Source organism: Acyrthosiphon pisum, chromosome X (assembly GCF_005508785.2).
Source record: "Acyrthosiphon pisum isolate AL4f chromosome X, pea_aphid_22Mar2018_4r6ur, whole genome shotgun sequence".
Classification (NCBI taxonomy): Eukaryota; Metazoa; Arthropoda; class Insecta; order Hemiptera; family Aphididae; genus Acyrthosiphon; species Acyrthosiphon pisum.
This window is the reverse complement of record NC_042493.1, coordinates 83,566,839-83,589,754: the sequence shown is the minus strand read 5'-3', so window position 1 is coordinate 83,589,754 and position 22,916 is coordinate 83,566,839. Positions and strand designations below refer to the sequence as shown.

General features: G+C 29.2%; 1 protein-coding gene across 1 annotated transcript in view; it reads left to right on the top strand.

Moving 5' to 3' along the window:
* Window positions 1-21,547, top strand: part of LOC100169186 (neurexin-1) — a 285,341-nt gene extending 263,794 nt beyond the window's left edge. Inside the window, exons 10-26 of the mRNA XM_029490369.1 lie at window positions 6,067-6,174; window positions 9,423-9,621; window positions 11,239-11,430; window positions 11,876-12,019; window positions 12,571-12,785; window positions 13,026-13,131; window positions 13,199-13,375; window positions 13,462-13,908; window positions 14,076-14,234; window positions 14,703-14,822; window positions 15,039-15,217; window positions 16,314-16,485; window positions 16,560-16,804; window positions 16,946-17,051; window positions 17,377-17,541; window positions 18,226-18,916; window positions 20,347-21,547. Coding sequence (XP_029346229.1) covers window positions 6,067-6,174; window positions 9,423-9,621; window positions 11,239-11,430; window positions 11,876-12,019; window positions 12,571-12,785; window positions 13,026-13,131; window positions 13,199-13,375; window positions 13,462-13,908; window positions 14,076-14,234; window positions 14,703-14,822; window positions 15,039-15,217; window positions 16,314-16,485; window positions 16,560-16,804; window positions 16,946-17,051; window positions 17,377-17,541; window positions 18,226-18,916; window positions 20,347-20,623 — 3,702 coding nt within the window. The 3' untranslated portion in view covers window positions 20,624-21,547. The remainder of the gene's footprint in view (window positions 1-6,066; window positions 6,175-9,422; window positions 9,622-11,238; window positions 11,431-11,875; window positions 12,020-12,570; window positions 12,786-13,025; window positions 13,132-13,198; window positions 13,376-13,461; window positions 13,909-14,075; window positions 14,235-14,702; window positions 14,823-15,038; window positions 15,218-16,313; window positions 16,486-16,559; window positions 16,805-16,945; window positions 17,052-17,376; window positions 17,542-18,225; window positions 18,917-20,346) is intronic.
* The last annotated feature ends 1,369 nt before the right edge of the window (window positions 21,548-22,916 follow it).

The following is a 22,916-nucleotide window of genomic DNA, read 5'->3' as shown; positions in this document are numbered from 1 at the left end:
TTATCTACCTTTATCAAACAAAAAATATCTATAAGAAAGTCAAATTAAATTTTTATGATCGTTTGAAATTCAAATTTTTACAACATTGGATATTCACTCGATTTCTCATGTAGCGATTTCCTTATTTTGTTGTAATTCAAAAACGAATAACTGCAGATACATGAAAATTTTACTGAATGTTTATATTAGCATTTCCTATACACCATAAAATTTTGAAAATAATTTGATTCTTTTTGAGCTGTGTACAGACATGGTCAGTTTTCAATTTTTTTAGTTTTTTTTTCTATAAATATCAATAAAGTTTTATCTATTAGGCCAAAAGTGTAAAAAATTAATACAAAGCTCCTGATATATTGTTACAATATCAGTTGAAAAATATTAAAAAAACATAGGCACAATTTTTTTTTATAAGCATTTAAAGATCAAATTTTAATTTGAAAAATTATTTTGTAGTTAAAAATTTATAAAATGTTCAATTTTTGTATCTAAGAATTAAAAATTTAAAACAAGATTCCACATAAGTAATTAATTCTGTTACCAAAAAATTTAAAAAATACATTTACACAGTTTATTTTTATAGTCATTTTAAGTACAAATTTGGACGAAATTACATATTAAAAACCTAGGATAACTATTTTAGTTATTTTGTTGTGATTGTATAATATTATTCGTGGGTACTTGAAACTTCTAAAGTATACTATTATATATCTATGATTTTACCACGGTTTTTTGTTGATGTATAACGCGTTATAACTTATAAGTACCTAATAGATATTATGATATGATTAATTTGGAATTTATTATAGGTACCTATTATAGGTCAATTTTTTTTTAATACCATTTTTAAGTATATATTATATGTCTAATACATAGACTGATATACCGTCTCCGCTCAGAATCGTTTTTCTTATACAGTGATATTATATCATTGAATTCAAATTTAATACTGTCCATTATACAGTGACCCACTTCTAACCTACTGTACAGCAGAGCGACATCCACTTACCCACCTTTTTATATATACATATAGCGTCACCACTCTGTGATGACGCTCATAAGCACCGCGCACGAGCGCACACGCCCTCTGGTTGTTCGCCTCAAAGGCCCCGGGTACCAAAGACTAAACTAAATATAAACTAAAGCAATTTCGAGTTTTGGTGTAACTACAATAGAAATAACTTTGGATACAAAAAATGATCAATGAATGTTTATATTCGCATAGTTTTATACACCATAACATTTTTTCTAAATATTTGTACTCTTTTTGGCAATTTCGATTTTTATTAGTTTTTTTTTTTTTTAAATTATTGTCAGTAAATAAATTTGCGCTTTGTCAAATACTTGAATATTTAATACAAGGTTCTACATAAGTTTTTGTTAATGGAAATTAAAAAAAAAGTTGAGCGTGAATCCAGATGAATTTTTTATGAGTGTCTAAAGTTGGAATTTCGACAAAATTCGTCAAAATCACAAAAATGTTAAAAAAAAAAAAAAATTTGAATTAAAAATGTATAAAAGTTTTTCTATTTATATCTAAGATTTGATAATGTAATACAAGTTTCCTTTAAGTTTTTCTACGTTTTATAAAAATAAAGTTTACCGTAAAGTCACATTAATTTTTATGAACATCAGATGTTAGACATTGGATATTGACTCGTAAATGAACGATATTTTCTTATTTTGTTATAATTCAAAAAACCAATAATATTCGTTTGTAAATTAAATTTTTACTAAATATATGCATGAAACAAATTTGAAAATCTTTAGATTCGTTTTGAGCTATTTATAGACATTTACAGTTTTAGATTTTTTTAGTTTTTTTTTCGTATAAATGTCAATCATTTTTTTTTGTGGGGTTAAAATGCTGAAAAATTGAATATAAGGTTCTCCGTATTTTTTATCATACCATTGAGAAATGTTAAAAATATACATAGGTAGGTACGATTTTTTTTAGAATTATCTATCTATTTAGAGTTAAAATGTTTATGAAATTAAATATTTAAACAACAATAAAGATTTTAGTTATTTTATTACAGTTTAAAAATATTGATTGTACTTGAAACTTTTTAAGTATATTATTATATTTTATACACACAATGATCTTTTCGAATTGACTTATATACTATAATAGCAAAATAAATTACTTTAATCACAATAATATTTTAAAAGATACTTACTAATATAACAGGCTGACACAACGTATTTGCTCAGAATCGTTTTACGTATACAATTATTATTTTATATCATTGACTTCAAATTTAACACATCAATTACAGTGACTCCTCTAGACACCTAGGTACTGTACAACAGAGTTTTATACCCACTTTCTATGGTTGATTTTAAAATAGTCGATCAAGTTAAAATAAAATATAAATACCTATTTCTAAAAAATATTTTTTACATTTATATTTTACATTATTGGTACACATTAATTACCTACTTTATACACAGTTATAAATAAAATTATAGTTTAATTATACTTATTATAGCTTTAAACTATAATAATAAAATATTAGGCAGTTTTTAAAAATTTGTTCTCTTGGAGAACAACTATAATGCACAGTGTGTTTTCAAGGTGGAGAGATTAGCTGTTAATCTTGAACAATATTTATTCTTTTTAAACGTCATTTTGGAGAATGAAGTTTCACAATATAATGTATATGGAGCTAAAATATATCCAAATATATAAAATATTTGATATGACGTAACGAAAACCAGCATTAAAAAAAAAGGTTGGACTGTCCAGTTATTTATCTTCCACGTGCTAGATTGAGGGCCCACAGGCCACCTATTACCAACCAATGCTCCATAGTTTCCAGGTGGGGTATCCATGTTTTTCTCAACTATTTTATTCAGCTCATACCTGTGTTGCATTTATTGATACTTTTTGGCTACTTGCTTAGTTTCCACCTGGTTTATGTTGTCATATACCAAATTTTAAGTATAATTTATTCGCTAAATTTAAGTTTATTTATATAAATTATAATACAAGTAACTTAAATTGTTTGAATAAACTTTTGAAAACTGAGAATGAAATAAATTATGACTTCATGAAAAACAAATACGTATATAATTATATAACATTGGCTGTACTTAAAAGACAGAATTAATTTTAACAACAATATGTTATTTAAATATTTAATTGTTGCTTAGAAAAAAAAATGGTCATAACAATATCAAAGTGCTATTAATTTGCTTCACTAGTTAATTAGTTATGATTATTAATTTACAATAAAACAAATAATACGTAAGAAATCAATTAATCAAGTTTTAACAATTAGAGTATTAGACTATATTGAAATAATATGTAACATAATATAATGTAAGAATCATTACTTTTTTAAGAATATAATATTATTAAGTAAATCACACTAACAATAAAAGAAAATATACCCGCATAATGTTGTACCTACGTCTCGCGTTTTTCAAGATTTTTTATTATGTTCCAGGTCCGAATTTTAAAATAACGTTGTTGACATTTTGGTTCATATAATTTCTTATAATTATTATTATTCGTAATTAATTCCGTTTCTAATGTAATATGATATAATCTCAGTTACAACGATAAGTTTGATATAATAATAATAATAATAATAATAATAATAATAATAATAACACTAAACAATAAACACTATTATATTATGTCTGCAAAAGCCAAAAATCGACTAATGGTATTGAACTTGGGGAAAACTTTGTATCTGCAGTTACGATTGTTTACATAAAGTTTTCTGGTCATATCATTGTGAAGATCTTCAAAGAATTATAGCTGATTCGACAGACTAACTTTGTTATAAAGATTAATAAAGATAAATAAAAATTAATCTCTTCCCAGTCCCTGGGGACCTAGTGGATTCATAGTATAAGTTTCAAGACATTTATGTAGTTGGTGATTTTAAATAAATATTGTTTCTTATATTATTATTTTCTTCTTATTTTTTCGTTATGTTCGCTGTTTCTATTTCTTACCTACCTGATCTATCCGTATTCTTTATTTAGTTGAATTTCTTTTCATTCGTTTTTGCTTTCGAGGATGTTATTACATTTCACATCACGTACGAACATATATTGAGAGTATACAATCGTAAGGATAAAAATAGAATTTCCTGTTAAAATATTTCCCCTCTTTTTGACTCTCAGAATGATTCAGCAGGAAGATATTGATAAGACTGCACGATATTGCGATTCAAAATTACTTTTACTTCAAATGTTTTCACTATCTCTTCAGTTGTTCTTGGTTTTTATAAAATCTTAACATTTGTAGGTATCTAGTGAAAATACCGTTTGTTCGATTCTAAAAGTCTATATTTATATTAGATTGCAATAAATTATATTTAAAATAACTTAGGTACTGTTCTTGTTTTTAATATTTTATGATATAATAGTTAATTTATTAACTATTTCTTTTAAATACAGTTCCAATTGGACGCATAAATGTATAAATATTAATATAAGTATACCTATAAGCATTAACTATATAGTATTTATAATCAATGCTATAAATATACCTATAAACTAATGTACAAACTAACGTACAATTGTTGAACGAATTCTACAAAGAAAAGATGTACTAAATATGCTATGAAAAACTTATCGGTTCCATTATTTATTTAAACATAAGTTTTAATTTGTATTCACTTCGTATGGGTACGAAAGCGATTCATAATAACAAAATATTTCATACAAAACAAGCAAATATCGTAATTGGTACATTATCATACTTTGATAATATGAATTTATATGAATATAATATTACAATACAAATTGATGGACTTTTATACTTAATGTAACATAATGCATAATAATTTTATGTACCTATTAATCAATATGAATATATTATGATGAAATCATAATAATTATCAAAACATAACTAACAGTTAATTAGTCAATAAAAAAATTAATTTTCTTTATAACCATACATTGTTTTCCTTTAAATTTTAGATATTGTTGAACGTACGTAATAATTCTATAGTTTTATTCAAAAATGCGAATTAAAATAATATTTTTACCTAGCCATATAAAAAAGAAAGTAGGTACAATAATAATCAGATAAAAATACATTTCACCGTTTTGTTTTGGGAACAATAGTAATATAAAATTAACTGCATTAACTCAAAACCAAGGACCCAAAAATGTATTTAGGTACAGGTGAATATTGTATAGTAAATTGAAGCAGGAATACCTTCACCCATTCCTTAAAATTATATAATATATCAAAAAATGAAAAAATTGAAATGATCACCATTATACTACCTCTGAATTTTAATCATACTCATAAGCTATTTATTATTTTTTAAATAACTAATATAATTATTTAAAAGATTAATAGTTGTTTTAATTACATTTATGCACACAAGCTTATAATCATTATTACTATCGTTAATATACTTTTTGCATCATATTAAATTATTCAACGGAGGTTCAACAACTACGTTTTGTTCACCAACAACCTTTATTGTAGATTTTAAATTCTATAATTGTGCTAAAATTATAAATTACAGAAAATATATGAAAATGTAAAGGTACTTACCTACTTCATAATTATTGTATACCAAATACCTAGCTATGCACTTGTTCTATTTATTTAAGTTTATAACAATAACAAATCCCTATGATAAGATCCTGTTATTATTATAATATTACATTCATGATATTTAATATTAGTAAAATATTATGTTAATTACGATTCAAATAATTGTAGTTCAACCAATGTACAAAACTACAATAAATAAACGATTAGAAAATTAAAAAAGAATCTTATAATACTATATATTTATATAATGAGTATTGTTAATTGTTATAATCCCGTTGTAAAACAATTTATTTTTTTTTACATAATTGGATAATAAATTATTAAGTACTTACTATCTAATTAAATAACATTATAATTTAATTTGTAGTGGGTGTTTGTATACTATATATAGATACAAACGTGAATTACTTCACAAGTAAAGTTGTTTTAACTAGGTATAAAAATCAATATAATATACTTAAAATTTGTTTAGGTTCATAATTTATTATTTACATCATCGTCTTCTACGATAGTTTGATATTTATGTTTGTTTTTAGATGTTGCCTAATTGGGACGGTACGACCAGTGGTTCGATTTCAGTAAAGTTTCGGACCAACGAGCCAGATGGTCTATTATTTTTCAGCAGAGGTCAAACTGAACATACCGTAAGTACATTTAAATATTTAATAACGGAATAACACAAAATAGGTATGTGTACTCGTATATTATTTTTTTTTTTAAATCAATTCATTATCATAGTTACTAAAAATATAAATTGAACATAACTGCGTATAAACATAATTTGAACATAAGTTGTTTCCAAATATTTTTTTTCTAAATTTAGTAACAATTGAAGTACTTAATAAATTATTTAAATGAATGTAATTACTTTCAAAAATAAATAATATAATTTAATATTTATTTATTTATAAACTCTAATCGGAAATTTTATGATTTCATTTTTAATTTAATTTATAAGGAGTAGATATTTATAACACACGGTAATACAGAACAAATAGAAAATACAACACAATATAAGCTTAATGGTAATATAGATAAATAGGAGGTACTTACAGCAAACTTATAACTAATACATTTATTAAATATTAACATCAAAATTAACATTATTTAGTTCACGAAGCATTCTGTATATGGGGTGATTTTGTCCATAGATACATTGTGGGTTGGTAATTGAAAGAGTGATACGAAGAAAGGGACGCGAAGACTTACATTTGAGATTTTAATACTATTTGTTTCTTTACATAATATTATTTTTCTCTACATTAAGTTGTTGAGCTTCATACATTTTCGATTTAAATCCTTTCACGCCCAGATAATAACGTGAATTTTCTCCAATTAATTTCAGTATACCTACTTACTCCATAATTGAATTTTATATTCCATGCACTGATGATTGAAAATATTTTTTTTTGAATAAACCCAATATTCTATATATTTTTAGTATTTTTAATGCATATAATATACCTACATATTATATTGGCGTCCATACTACCAGTAATAAATGATAATAATCAATTTATTATTATTTATATATTGTATTAATAAAGGTAGGTATTCCTATAAATAGAAACACATTTTTAGTAATTTCATGATAATATATTATAAGTACATTTATAATACATAGGTACATTATTTCACGTAGGTAATAAAATATAGGTTTACCTAATAACATTTTTTTACTTCATATTTTTTTATATATCTTGTCCTATTATTATTAAACATACATAATATGTGTCATATTATTATTTTTAAAATTAAACAAACTCTTTATATCTACCATTCTACCCACATTTAAAATTCCAAGAAAAAAAAATGATAGCTCCTAGCTTCTAGTCTCAGAAGTACTAGCTGTATCGAAATATTCAAGTCAAACTGTTCAAAACATATGAGACTTATATATTAAATAACTCTAACATACTGAGAAATAATTTTAAAGATATTTCAACTCAGTTACTTGGTATTAATAACTACCTAGTTGAATATATTGGATTTATATAAAAACCAATTACATGCAAATTATGTAAGCAATTAGTGGGTACAAAATAATAAAACGTGTTTTTTTCACGTAAAAAGTTATTTAATCATGTCACAAAAAAGTGGTTGAAAACGTAGTACGTACCAATATAGTTATTATTCAGTTTTATAAATTTATTATTATTATGTACCTAATATGTACCCTATTATTTAATATTAATTTGTTTAAATTTTCAAGATCACGTAATTATTAACAGTTTTCAATGCTCTCGATGCGCTCCACAAATCATGATTTAATCAAATAAATATTTGAAATAGTTAAATTTATTGTAAGGAAAAATTATACTGCATCATACTGTCTACACGATGACGACATTCACGTTTTTTCTTTATTATTTTTTTTTCACTTAGTTAACTAACGATAAAAAAATTATTTATTTTCATAAATGAAATAGATTTATTATAAAACATATCAAGTATTGCCTTTTAAATATGTAAAACAATTGTAAACAATATGTGCCCAAATAAATGTATTAGTTGTATCATCATGTATTTTGATATTAGCTTGTGTGTGTGTCAGATTTAGGATTTAGATTAAGATTCAGATTTGGGTAAAATAGATGATAATAATTAGGGTTCAGGTAATTTTGGCAAGCATAAAATAAGGAATTAGTAATACCTAAAATAAGACGCCTGACTTCCTGTTTGTAGTGTAACCAACCCCGTTTGAAAACAGCGTCCATAAACGTGTGTTGATTAGTGTGTTGTGCTCTGTTGGAGTTCACCTTCAACCCAAATTAGTCTTGTAAAAATTCAATCAGTGGCTGAGATTCAGGATTGTTACAATTTTTGTTGAAATCATTGATGATAATCATCGGTTACTAATTAGTTGTGATAGTTCTCCCCGAAAAGTGCTGAACCTGCCGAAGTATTCAGTACCTACTTACAGTATTTGTGCTGGTAAGTACAAAATGTATGAACTTTTTTTTTGGTATATTAAATTTCATACCATAACTATACTTGCAGAATCGACTTTTAATCAATTTCTAATAATTTGAATATATTTTATCTTTGCTACAACCTAATAATGTATGTTTACATTTGCCGATTAGTGCATATTATGTAATAATAATATCTATCAGAACAAGAAAACATTATGCACTTGTCTTTAAAAATGTATAAGCAATCCCTGGTGTTCTTAAAATATTATAATAATATAATCTTCAATGAATGAAACTCAACAAATATACATTAACTATCAATATATAACTCATTATATATTTTGTATTTGAACTTTCTACATAGGTAAGGCAAATGGTAAACTAAAAATGTTATTTTATATAATATATTGAAACGTTTTAGATTTAACCTCAATTCTGTTTATTAGTTGTGAACAATCCATTGAACCAGTTTTAATTTTAAAATTGCATTATATTAATGTTTAAGACACATATGTATAATATAAGATTATTATAATATTATATAATAGTACCTACTTTATAATTTTGTGACTCTTTTTCTAAAGAACTATTATATATAATACTATTTTATTGAAACAATAATTATTATTAAGGCAACATATATAATACGTATATTTTTACATTTAAGTGGTTTTAATAAGTACCTAGGTTGATCAAATATTGACAAAGTTATGTGAAGTTTTCAGACTAAATATTATACTAAGGTTAATAACTAATATGAAAGTTATAGACAAACTTAGTTGTCTTGAGCGTTTAAGGGAAACCTACTTATCGAGTGATAACAAACTTCAATACCTACATATTAGTTTTTTTTTTACATTATTTAAATAACTTTCAGGTCTTTTAACTAATAATACATATATATTTAAAAATAATGCGCTTACTATATAAAATTTTACTATACCACGCTGGTTATTTTAAATTTAATTCATTTCTAGTCTGGCATTTATGCGGTTGAAATGGTTGACGGACGACTCTACGTGTATTTGGATTTGGGTGCTGGTGGCACTCGTGCTGAAGTGAGTTCGGAAAAAATCAAAGTCAACGACGGTCAATGGCACGAGTTTTCGATATGGCGTAATGACAGAGATATACACTGCACCGTAGACGATTACTCTTCAGATTTCACGACAAACGGTAAGAAGCATGTCACGTATAAAAATATTTAATTTACCATAATATGAGCATTGTTGTTCGTAAAGGTTTTTTCGTCAAAGGTTGGTCACAAATCTGAAATCTGTGAGGTCTTATACCCTTTGCCACTTATCTATAACTTTAATTTAATCATAAATTACTAATTTTTCATTATATTATTGTAATCTATGAAAAAAAAATGTTAAATAAAATTAATATTTATTATGAGTGACGTACATCATACAGGAATATCAAATCATTTTTAAACCACTTGTTATATAAAAAAAAATACTACCTAGTTTTGAATGTATATTTAGACCTTAGCCTTTAATTTAAGTAAGTAGGTACAGCTAAAAATGTGATTGCAATTTCATGGGCAGCGTGGTTGATTCCCACTGGACATGAGGGACATGTTAAACCCGTTTAATCAATACATATAAGTATAATAAATATCGTATTATTATGTATAGTTATACTAATAAATAATATGACGAATACTGATGCAATGAACGTTGCACTGAAGTTGTTTACAAGTATGTGATTATGTGACTGTAGATTTTGGGTTTCAGTTTTCCAAACTGTACGATGGTGTTTTTGTGTGTCAATAAAATAAGAGTTCACGCCACCACATACTGCGTAGAGTATTGACACAACAACAAAATAAAATATATAATTATTTGTTACATTTGACTTTTAACTGAAGACATTTTAATTTAACGGTTTATGTTCAGATAGCACGAAAAAACTTTTTTAATGTTTCTGCCTGACCTGAAAAAAATATCCAAAAATTGTATCGTTCAAATTGTACTCAGTTGTTTTGCATTTATAGAGCGAACATAACGCGTATCGTGCTTACAAGCGTAAACGTTTACTATACCATATATGGCATAGGTACTGCGTTACATATGTACTCCGAGTAGAAAGTTTTGTTTAAATACATTTAACTAATATTATGACTAGTACTCGGGAGTAGATGACCTAAAAAAAAAAAATACAAATACGACCTAAACGTTTTAAAAAATGCACACAATTATATTATAAATAGCAAGATAAATAAAACTTTAATTAATTCATGTTGATGTATTTAATTTTAGAAATCAAATGTTGACAGTAAAGAGTAAACAATAAAATGCAACAAAATTAATAGTATATATACTCATAGCTCTAAATGTATGAATACGTTTATTAATATATTTTATTGTTTAATAAATACAAATACCTTGTCAAATTAATAGTTTAAAATTAAAATTATGATTATTAAAATGTATTTTAGCTGTATAATTTGATATTAATTATAAATGAAAAAAGTAATGATTTTTTTAAAAGTTATCAAAAATTGGTTAACAATTGCGTGAAATGACAAAAAAATACCTTAAAATATCAAAAAGTGCAATATAAAAATCAGATATTTACATTGGTGTGTTATTAAAATTAATTTTTAGCTAAGAAAACCAAATCAACTGTACTGCCATATACAAAAAATAAAAATAAATAAGAAGTTATAATAAACTTCTCAGCCCTAATTATTATGACTTACAATAATTATACATTTTATCAACACTACAACAATATGTCATCGTGTTCGAAATACTTATCAGTTATGATTTATTTCATTTTCAGGCGATTCTAATCAGTTACACCTACAGAACGGTATCATGTTGGGATTCGGTGGTCGGGCGGTGTACCACAAAAAGATTCCGCCTGGCGTGTGGACACTGTCATTGGAAACGGGATTCGTTGGGTGCGTGCGTGACCTCGTCCTGGATGGTGTAGCAATCAATTTGGTCAGCTCGTCTCTAGAACAGGACCACGGTATTGTTTAATGAGCCAAACAAAGGCCAATTAACTACTGGTTGTTGTGAAAAAAAAAATAATATATTGAACGGACGAGATAAAACTATATAGTTCACCCACAATATTATAGTGTCCATATTATACGTTACTGAGATTCGATTGGGGTAAAAGATAGGTAATCAATGATAAGTGAACTATGAAACTGACTTAGAAATTTACAAAAAGGTATAACTCGACAAATGATTTAATAACGTTTTATAGTAAAACCGTAGGTAGTAGTGTTAAAGTATCATTTTCAAATAGAAACTGTGATTTAATTTTGTACAAATAAATCTAATACACACGTGTAGATATTTTAGTCTAGAACATGATATTGTCATGTACATATGTCAAAACATTTCAATATATTATTTTAAATTCATTTTTTTTAAAACTTTTTCAACGTGGAAAATTATTTTAATAGTGTCCGTAACTCCACATTGCCCTGAATCTACAAACAGTTGCAAATCAGACACTTGTTACAATGGAGGAATTTGTCACGAAGGTTGGAATCGTGTGATATGTGACTGTTCAAACACCGAGTACGCTGGAGCCACTTGCATGAAAGGTAATGATAAATAAAAGAACCAATAATGCTTTATAATACTTAAATTTGAGTTGGATTTCGGACTACAAAGTGAGTTGATCTCGTTAACGATAGAAGTTTGAAAATTGCTACTAAACATTATACAAACTTACTGTAATACGTTATCCATTTATACATTATTTAGTATACTTAGGTACTACTCGCCCCTTAAAATTTAATGAATGAAACCGCAGTCCACAACCCATAACGGAATTTCTTCATTAGTAGGTATAATGGTTAATACTACCAAATTCCTAAAAGAAAATAATATATTGTTTGATTTCAAATTACTTTACATTTTTGTTTTGATAATTTTATAATAGGTAATACTTAAAGTAGATATTAATATATTATCGTATCTATATTGTATGATTTAATCCATTTTTTTTTAATTAGAAATTAGAAAATAAACTTCATTCCATATTATATTAAGTCTAATTCTGTGTATTATGATTAAAAACAACTTATTTTAGAATAAATATACAAAAAGTTTATATAACACAAAAGTTAAATTAAAATTGTTATTTCTACAGAATCATCCATGTACAGTTTTAACGGAACACAATACGTACAAGCAATAATGCCGGAAAAGATGACAACTCAAGTTGAAGACATGTATTTTCGATTCAAAACAAATAGACCGTTGGCTGTGTTAATGAAGACTTTCGACAGTACATGGGATAGGCTGGAAATTGCATTGATAGTTGGAAAAATTAGATTAGCCTTAAAAATTGGTGACAAAGAAAAGGTATTAACTATTATTTATTACCATTTTATTTTTAAAACTGCTTGTTTACAAATACAAAATGTATTAATACAATTTAGTAATGCTTTTTATAATTTACCTATATAATAATTTAAACACAACTTAAAATAAAAAAAATTAGTTGATTTACGATTTCAATAGTTTAAGGTGATTTACATTTTTAGTTTGAAATGTTAATGAAACGTAGAAACAACTATTAAGCCATTAATTTGTATTATTCAGGTGGTTTTATGTGGATCTCATTTAGACGATAATAACTGGCATTCAGTGCACTATATAAGAAGGGCACATGAAATTCGTTTGAAAGTGGACAATGTCACTGTTAAAAGTAATTACAACAATTAACATTCATTGTTGTCTGAACAGTGATTTTTAAAACAATGTTTTTTTTTTAGATGATTCCGATATGGAAGATAAAATAACTCTTAGATGGCAAGGTCTATTAGTTGGTGGAACACCTCCTAAAGATCCAGACGCTTTAGCAAACCTCCCCAGCTTCATCGGTAGCATCCAACAATTTATACTAAACAAAATTAATTATTTTGATCTCGCAAAAATTTCAACCAAAGGCTGTAAGTTTCTACTGACAACCTAGACCGAGTATTGAGATTGAAATCTTAAAGAAAGTGTTTTCAGTATCATTTGTTTTTATTTTCAGTTTCGGAAGACTTGCCCAAAGTACACATGACCTCCAAATATCAAAAGCAAGAAAAACCTCCTTCGTTGGTGCACACGGTTACGTTCCTATCAAAGAATACGTTCATAGGATTGCCGCCATTAAAGGCCTACTCCAGAATGGAAGTTTACTATCGATTTAAGACTAAGCACACATCAGGATTGTTTTTCTACAACGGTGGAAAGCACAACGACTTTGCACTTGCCGAATTGATCAACGGCCACATACTTATCAACATTCGTTCAGGCACGCACGTTATTCGACTTCGGGACACTTCGAAGAACAGTTACAGTGACAACTATTGGCATTCAGTGCACTTGTTACAAATATCGGCCACTATGTTTTGTCTACTTATCGATGATCAGGTAGCATCAACCACAACCATCTCTAGACCACACAACATACAATTGAACGGGATGTTTTATGTTGGTGAGTTCAATTCGTTGTTAATTTGTTTTGATATAGTATATTAGATAAGTCTCCTATGTTGGAAATTGTAATTTATACAGAAGGCATGCGCATGATATATAAATATATTTTATTAAATTGTATATGCTTTGAATATGTCTTTATAAAAATATGACGCATTTTTACAGGTGGCGTGCCTAAAGAATTGCATAAACGTCAGTCAAAGCACATACACTCGAGACACGGGTTTGAGGGATGCATGTCCGGATTGGAATACAATGGCGAATCTCCGGACATGGTAGAGAACGCCACCATACCCAGCACACTCATCACCGTTGGTTGTGACGGTAAGTTCATGAATAGTCTACATCAAAGTTCACCTTTTCGATATAGCAACCCACTATTTGACCCTTCTTTTACTGAAGACCCATAAATAAAAAGTGTAGTAGCATTGTTTCACTGTAATAGGTGGGTAGAAGTAAAATTATATAATCTAATCTTTTAATCTTAGAACATTGTAATTGTCATCCATCAACAGCATCTTGTAACCCAAACGTCCAAATCACAGTGTTTATTTCAGACCCTACTTGCCATGGATAGAGGAAGGACAGTCGTTAGAAATTGGCTTGGTTCGAAATAAATACGATAGAAATAATTTTAATAATATACAAATATCTGGGCACCAGGGGCACCACCTAAAATAATCACTGCCCAAACATGGGACCAAACATTGGTCTACATAATATTTTTACAAACTGCATATGAGATGATGTTATAGCTTATATACGATATTTTTGCTTGACTCCATGACACAGGACTCAGCAAAATGTGCACGCAAGACATGTGTGACAATCACGGAACGTGCGTGGAACAGTGGAATTCGTATTCGTGCGATTGCGACATGACTGCATTCGTTGGACCGACATGTTCTGAACGTAAGTTAGAAATCAGATATTTAAAATATAATTTATGCATTAGGTTTTATTTTTAATTATCCACAACGGTTATAATTGTGGTACCTACGTTTTTTACGCTATTACATGATAGTCGAAAATTGCTTGTATATTATTCGTGTTTTATATTATAAAATAGTACATATTATTGTTCGCGTATTTATAAAATCGGAGATAAAAAAAAAATTGTCGTTTCAGCGTCTATTTCTTATGATTTTGGCCCTGATGGGGGTCTTGTGACATATGCTTTCCCCGACGGACGCCAACCAGATATGCAAAATGACCTATTGGCTTTGGGTTTCATCACATCCAAGTCCAGCGGTGTACTGTTCCGTGTAGAAAGTGGCACTTCTGGTGATTACCTACAGCTTGAAATGGTAACTTATATTCTACATAAATTATGGCATTATGAATATTTTTTTAAAGTAAATTTAGCTCTTATTATACAATACGAAATACAAATTTATCACAATAGCTATGAATGATTCAGATATTTTTATCATTTTAAAATTTTAAAAGTTAGTTTTTAATTATTTTTTCTATAAGATTTCATGTTACTAAAATTGATTTTTAGACAATATTGATGTTTAAGTAGGTACATTTAACCAATTTAAAGTTGAAAAGGCGTAATTATAGTTAATATTTGTGTTTTTTTTTTTAAACATTAGGTACTTCACAAATTTAAAATAATTTGTTTGACAATTTATAAAATAATCTTCATGAAATGTACTTATACAGACTGTTGGTTTTTAATAACATTTAAAAAATAACTTTACTATGTATCGTTTTTAGATTATGATAATAATCTATCTAATAAAAGTATAAAACGCCTACTACCTAAGTTTAATTGATTCTATTGGTTACATAATGAACAAAACATTTAATACCCAACATACTTTTTTGGTTTTACTAAAACTATTAAATAAGCTATTCATTTATTTTCTTGAGAAATACAATTTTGTTTTAATATATATCAACGAAATTATTTAAAACTATTTTCAGATTTTCAAATAAGAATTTAACTTTCTTTTACGTATATTATGGCAGAAAGTTTCGCCGTCTTTCAACTTCCTACTAAATTTTACTTTTTGTAACACAGGTTTTTGCTCCAAACACCTTGTAAACTTTAATAATGACAATATTATGTGTGTATAAATTTGTAAATTACTGAACTTTTTTATGAATAATAAAATTCACATGTTCATAAGTTGTATTGAAATTCACCATATTTTTGATAAAGTATTAAATATTAAATTTTTATTAGATACATTACAAATGTTAAACTCTTATGGTAGGTATACAGTTGGTATTTTCATGATAATGCGTGTATTATTTTGATTTTACCTTATCGTTTGATAAACTTTTTAAAAAGAGCGATTTAGTTTTTATAAGTACCTATATGTCCTACATGGCTATATACTTACACAAGTACGTTTTATAATTCTATACGTTATTCTTTTTTTTTCCAAAAAGGTGAATGGACACATTGTAGTAATTTACAACGTCGGTACTAATGACCATCCTATCGGTGAGGCAAATGTCATAGTGAACGACAATTCCTATCATTTGGTCAGATTTGTAAGGTCGGGGCCAAACTCGACTTTGCAGGTGGACGATAATAGTATGCAAACTCTCTACCCTTCAGGTGCGTATTGCAACTTTATCTAAATTAGACAAGAAGATAATATAATATACAGAAAAAACCAATACTGTTTGCAGGACACCAACTCAGTGTGTTTAATAGACAGTCAACAATTCAAGTTGGTGGTCGATGGAATAAAACTAAACAACGTATTGAAGACGCGTTCGAAGGAGTTATGGTGGGTTTGGTCTTCAATGGCCTCAGGGTGTTTGACTTGACGGCCAACAGAGATCCAAGGACAACCAGCAAAGGAGATGCTCAACAATTGTCATCGATTTTGGACAGGCTGAACGAACACTCTCTGCTGGATACTATGCAACAGGTTAATTAAAAGATTTATAAAATATATTTATTATTAAAAATAATATACCCAGCTTCCTAATAATGATTAATGAGGTATTTGAAATCTTAACAATTTAACAATTAATTAACACTTATAAATATCTAAAATTTAAATTTTTAGACACCAGCATCGGGGGTAATGGACGACTTAGTCTACTCTGGAGCAGGGTCTGGTTGTAACCACGACGATGAAGACCAGTGTACTGTAACATTTGATGTTGGGTCTGGTGAGTGATTATAACTATTTATTCATATAAAAAATAATTTGATTAGGATTCAATTATTTCATGGATATAATTTTAATTTAATTCCTATTTCCTTCCCATTTTAAATTAACACAACTTCATAGTGCTATTAACTATATACCACATTATACTATCGGAGGAAATGTTTACAATTATTTAGTTTATATTTTTGAAACTCGTAAAATATTATTGTAAGATCAGCTTTGTAATATTTTCAACAAATTAAAATAATTAGTTTTGTAATAATAATAACTAAGAACTAAAAACATTGATTAAATATTATATTTGTACTTTTTTGTCAATACAGGAGATGACTTGATTACACCCGTCTATGTACCCCCAACAGTTGTACCACCTCCATCATTAGTAACTGAAGTCCCTGGAGCGTGTGATGACGAAGAAACCGACTGTATTACGGGTTCTGGATTTGGCCCAACGTCTTCTACTGACGATTCAGCCACTACTATTAAAAGTATAAAGCTTTTTAATACATTAATTATAACTGTACATCACAATTTATTTGTTCATGGGGGTTAATGAAATCATAAGCAGGTGGGTAAAAAATTGAGAAACTGCCTAGGTATACACATAAAATAAATTTAATGATAATATTTAATCGCACGCTACTCATACGAAATTTAAATGTCATAATAATAATATTAATAATATTATAAATTATAACTAGAGCCTGGTGTGGGTCGATGGTTGGCCTCAGTCGCTATCGTGTCTGAGGTCAAGCATCGGTCAGCGTCACTAGTTCCCGGATGGATGACCACCCGGGTTTTTAGTGTCGAATCCTCGTCCAGCACACACGTGTTTCTCAACCAACCGTAACCCCCCTACAAAATTTTAATGGCCATTGTTGCCAACGCTTAAGATCATTAAAATAAAATAAAAACATTATTATATACCTACACATTCGAGCAGAAAATAATATATTATTAATTATGACTAATGCATCTGATATAAAATATGCATTATAACGAAATGATAAAACTAAACTTGTAACGAAACTAAGTCTAGCTGATTCATATTGGTAGGTATACTAATCATAAAATAATAGTATATACTATTAAATATTAATCTAATAATACGTTTCATGGTGTAAGACAAATTATCGGTGCATATGTAACAATAGTGATATCGTTTCGTTCAGGTTCACATCCGGTGGTGGTGACGACGTTCAACGGCGCTACTAACTGGACGACATCGTCCGTAAACCGATCCGCGGGGGTGGACCAGCAGTCGGCGAACAAGACCGGTGCGGCGGGCGCAGCGAGTACCGCGGTTCCGGCCACCAATCAAACGGATCAGTCCTGGTCGTCTGCGGTCACGACCACCGCGACGAAAACGGCCACGCACTCGAGGGTGTTCGGTACCGAGGTAACAGCGACCGCGACCGCGGTGACGAACACGAGCAGTTCGGCCGGCGTGTCGTCATCCGGCGGCAACGAAAAGTCAACCGGAACTGTGGTCATCACCACAAGCACTACCAGCACCTCGACGCACTCGACATTCTTCGACGGCGACAAGCAGACGAACGTGAAATCGGGTGGCGGCGTGGGCGGCGGCGGTGGTTACGAATATGGCGGCGGCAACCGTTACGGCGGCGGTTACGACGAACGCGATGGCGAAACGATGATGACCACGCCAAACGTGGTGTTCGGCGGCGATCATTTCCCGCCGGCGGCCAAACCGACGCCGCCCAAGCACGCCGAGCCGCCGATCAACACGAAGGCGGCCGAGAGTACGGCGTTCGTAGTGCTCGTCACGGCCGCCACGCTCATCATCATCGTGCTCATCATACTGCTCGTGCTCAAAGTCAAGTACAGGACCGACACGAACAGGTATGTACCTATATTGCAATTAAAACCAAAGAGATACAAAATAAATTATGTGACAGGGCATAATATTATTATGGTTTTAACTTTGATCAAACATTAATTTATTAATATTGGAGTAGCTGCCGTACCTACTGTTAAAAGTGTATAATATTATGAAGTGCAGATGAGGAAAGGGGTGTGTGTGAAATATGCGGAGAACTTAAAAGTACCAGCGGAGTAATATTATTTACGAAAATGTATGACTACGCTATTGTTGGATTGTTGTTTTGTTAATTAGTTAATAGTTTGTTGTTAAATTTACAAGTCTTTTGGACATCTGATCTCGTATCCTTATATAATAATACATTATTATACATATTATTATTTATTAAACAATGAAGACAAATAATTATATGAGTAAACCTGCATGGACATTAATTTAATGTGCATGAGGGATGTGCTCGTCTAGACTTGTTTGTTCAGTATATAATATATAATATGTATGTTTAGTGATACGCAGTAGAGTGATATTTATTCCTACTATTTTAGTTAAGAGGATGTCAGCACATATAATGTATGTTTTCTCTTTTTGACCCACGTGCAACACATCAAATTTGCAAAACCAACGTTGCTTTATCAGGTTTAGTACCTAAATTAGAGTTACCTATTATTAGCTGTATTTATTATGAGTTGGTCTTTTTACGATATTTCAATTTTTATACCAGTTGTACTATATTTTTTGGGTACCTATATCAAATATTACAATTTATTTAAAAATGCTCATATTTTGCTTTGTAAAAACGCCAACGTAGATAATTGTGTCTAGATAATTTAGGTATTCAAATGAAATAAATATTTATATTTCCATCTTATCCGGAAAAATAACGTAAAGTATCGTTTTATCCATCTATATTAATAAAATGGTTACCTGAAATAATTTTTTGTGACAAAATTTTTCCAATTTATTTTTACGTATTTTTTTTTTTTTTTGCGGTTTGGGTGTTAATTTTTCTAACCCGTTGAACGAAAATATGATATTATATTGGCCGTTGGTCACAGATAGCAAATTAATAGTGCGATGTCATCCTCTTGCTTAAATCTGGTGAGTCCGGCGGAAAACAAAACAGCATGTATTTCTCCGCATCGGACGCATCGTAGAGTGACGGAACAGCAGGGTCAGAAATCTGAATAGAAATCCCCGGAATTTCTGGAGTTTGTATTTAAGTATGACATGGCGTTCAGATTTTCGTCTGGCCGCTGACCACGTGGAAAATCAAATTTGTAAATTAGCTTACAGACATGTCACCGATTGTCTCATATCGTCTCATCTTATTATTACCATTGCGTGATCTACCTATATATTGAGCTTTGGTTGTTCTATACATTTTACCATCGAATTTATTATACAATATAAATTCTCAATATATTTATTATTAATAATATATTAATTTCAGGTACAAGATCGAAATGCCCAAAGCTTACGGCGCGCCCGTCGAACAGGGCTCGGACAGGGGCGGCCTGTGCCAGCAGCAGCAGCAGCAGCAGCACCTGCACCACCAGCAGCAGGCCAACCTGCTGTCGCCGGGCAACTATCCGTCGTCGGCGCAGTCGTCGCCCACGTACGCGCACAACAACTTCAGGCCTCACAGTGGCGGAAGCGGTGTCGGCGGAATCGTCGGAGTGAGCAACAAGCCGAAGAAGAGACAGGACGTCAAGGAGTGGTACGTGTGAGGCGGCCAGGCGTACACATGCCGTACGCTCACCGCCGTACCCATACGGCACTGCTCGGAAAACAATAACGATAATAATACGCCCAAATATTATTATACCTACGACTTAGTATTGTGTATATAATGTGTACGATAACGTTATCATTTAGGTACCTATTTAATATTATTCTTATTGTGAAATTTGTAAATGTACATAATAGTGGGTAGGTGTATAGGTATAATAGGTAGCCCATGTAAATATTAAAATATATTTCGCGAGTCGCGACGACGTACGGAAACGGACCGTGTTTGCATTGGAGGCGATAACCGCACGTGGTATAGGTACCTATAATATTATGTGTAACCGCTTGCAACCATAATATTGAACCGCACGCGTAACGGCGACGTGAACGTTTAGACCAGCCCAACTATAATATAGTTATGAACCATGTGATATTTTCTAGTAATATCGTATTAAACGATTGTTCACGATCAAATATTGTTTGTGGAGCATGATAATAATATATTATTTGTTATATTCATAATGTACAATGACGTATTTGTATCATAATATAATAATATTATATTATATCTTAATAATGGGTATTGAATTTACGTGACGATCGAATTGAATTCGAAAAAAATCGTCTGCAAAATGATGGCGATCTATACCTACGACGGGATTGTGGTTGGATTTTAAATATTTAAAAATAATTTGCTTGGCCGTGCGATCGAATTTTATTATATATACATATATTAATAATTACTATTAGACGCGTGTAATTTGTATTTGTATTGTACTTTTTTTTTCACCCAATATACTATTTGTGTCATTATTCTTCCATCCTCCACGGTGTACATATTATTAGGTACCTAAGTACCTACCAATCGGTTATATTTTATTAATATTATTACGACTATAGGGTTATGATGTTTATGGCAATATGAAAACTATAAAAAAAATATTCAAATATGTCTAAAATATATCAAAGATGGAACCTTTGGCACCTGATCTTAAGACATTAAAATATTACATGATAAATTGCGTTATTCGTTTAAAAAATAATACCAATACATTTTAAATAGCTCACGTGAATATCTAAAATGTAAGAAAAATACATACAATGAATACATTTTTACAAAAAAAACGACCTATGGTATAGCGTATAACGTTTTATAAATAGTAAAAATGCATTTATAACTAAAAGTATGCAAAATTAAATTAAATCTAACTACTATTCTGTGTCATACCAAACAGATTTATAATTTAAACTGAAACGTGCACGACAAAAAAAAAATGTGTGGCTGGTACATAAACATCTTAACACTAATTTATTGCGATTGTACTCAACGTGCTGAGAATGTTCCATTTTACTATTCAACTTATGAATATATCAGTACAACAATGCGCATTGATTTTCTATTGACATTTTTATATTTGTTTTCTGTTTTACTACTAGCATTAGGCATACCGTATTATTATATAGCCATGTTATATTATGTACGCGTATTCTTCAATAGAAATCCACGGATATTGATTTCGATGGATTTTTTTTTCGATTTTACGTTTCAAGGATGAGACAATAATATTTATTACTTTTATAGGTAGGTATTTAATAATAACTCAAAATATAGCAACAGCTACTACTACTACTACTACTACTTTTTTTTATCCCGAATCGTCAACCCGGTAGAGGATTTCTTTCCCACCAGGCCTTCATAATTTATTTGCATAACGTTATACATTATTTACAATAATATAGCAAGTAGGTGCAATAAATTACAATTACAGTTTACAAAATTACAGATATTTGTATTACAAGTAACGGTTGTGTTCAACGCCTTGGAGTCGGTTTATCATCGATTCGCGTACTGTGGCTGCCCATTATTATTATTACTACTATAATAATTATAAAATGTTATATCATTATATTATATTATGTTATATCATTGCAAATATGGGTTGTATTATTATTATTATATTATTCCTTGTATGATCTACAATAGCCAAATTGTAATTAAAATATATGATCTATCATAATAATTTCATTAAGGTCTAACAGTAAATTAAAATTCACAATACCTTAGAATCTACCTATAGTATACGAGTTTATGATTGTTAAGGGCATTATATGTAATTTACTCAATACATAATATTACTACTGTTATTATTAAATTTGAAATTCAGAAGTACCTACCTATTGTAAATTTAACTTACTACGTCATCGCCGATTAATTACCGTCATTTTTAAATTTTCAGATATTATTTCGTCTATACTATCTTGATTGATTTTAATAAATATGGCGTGTATATC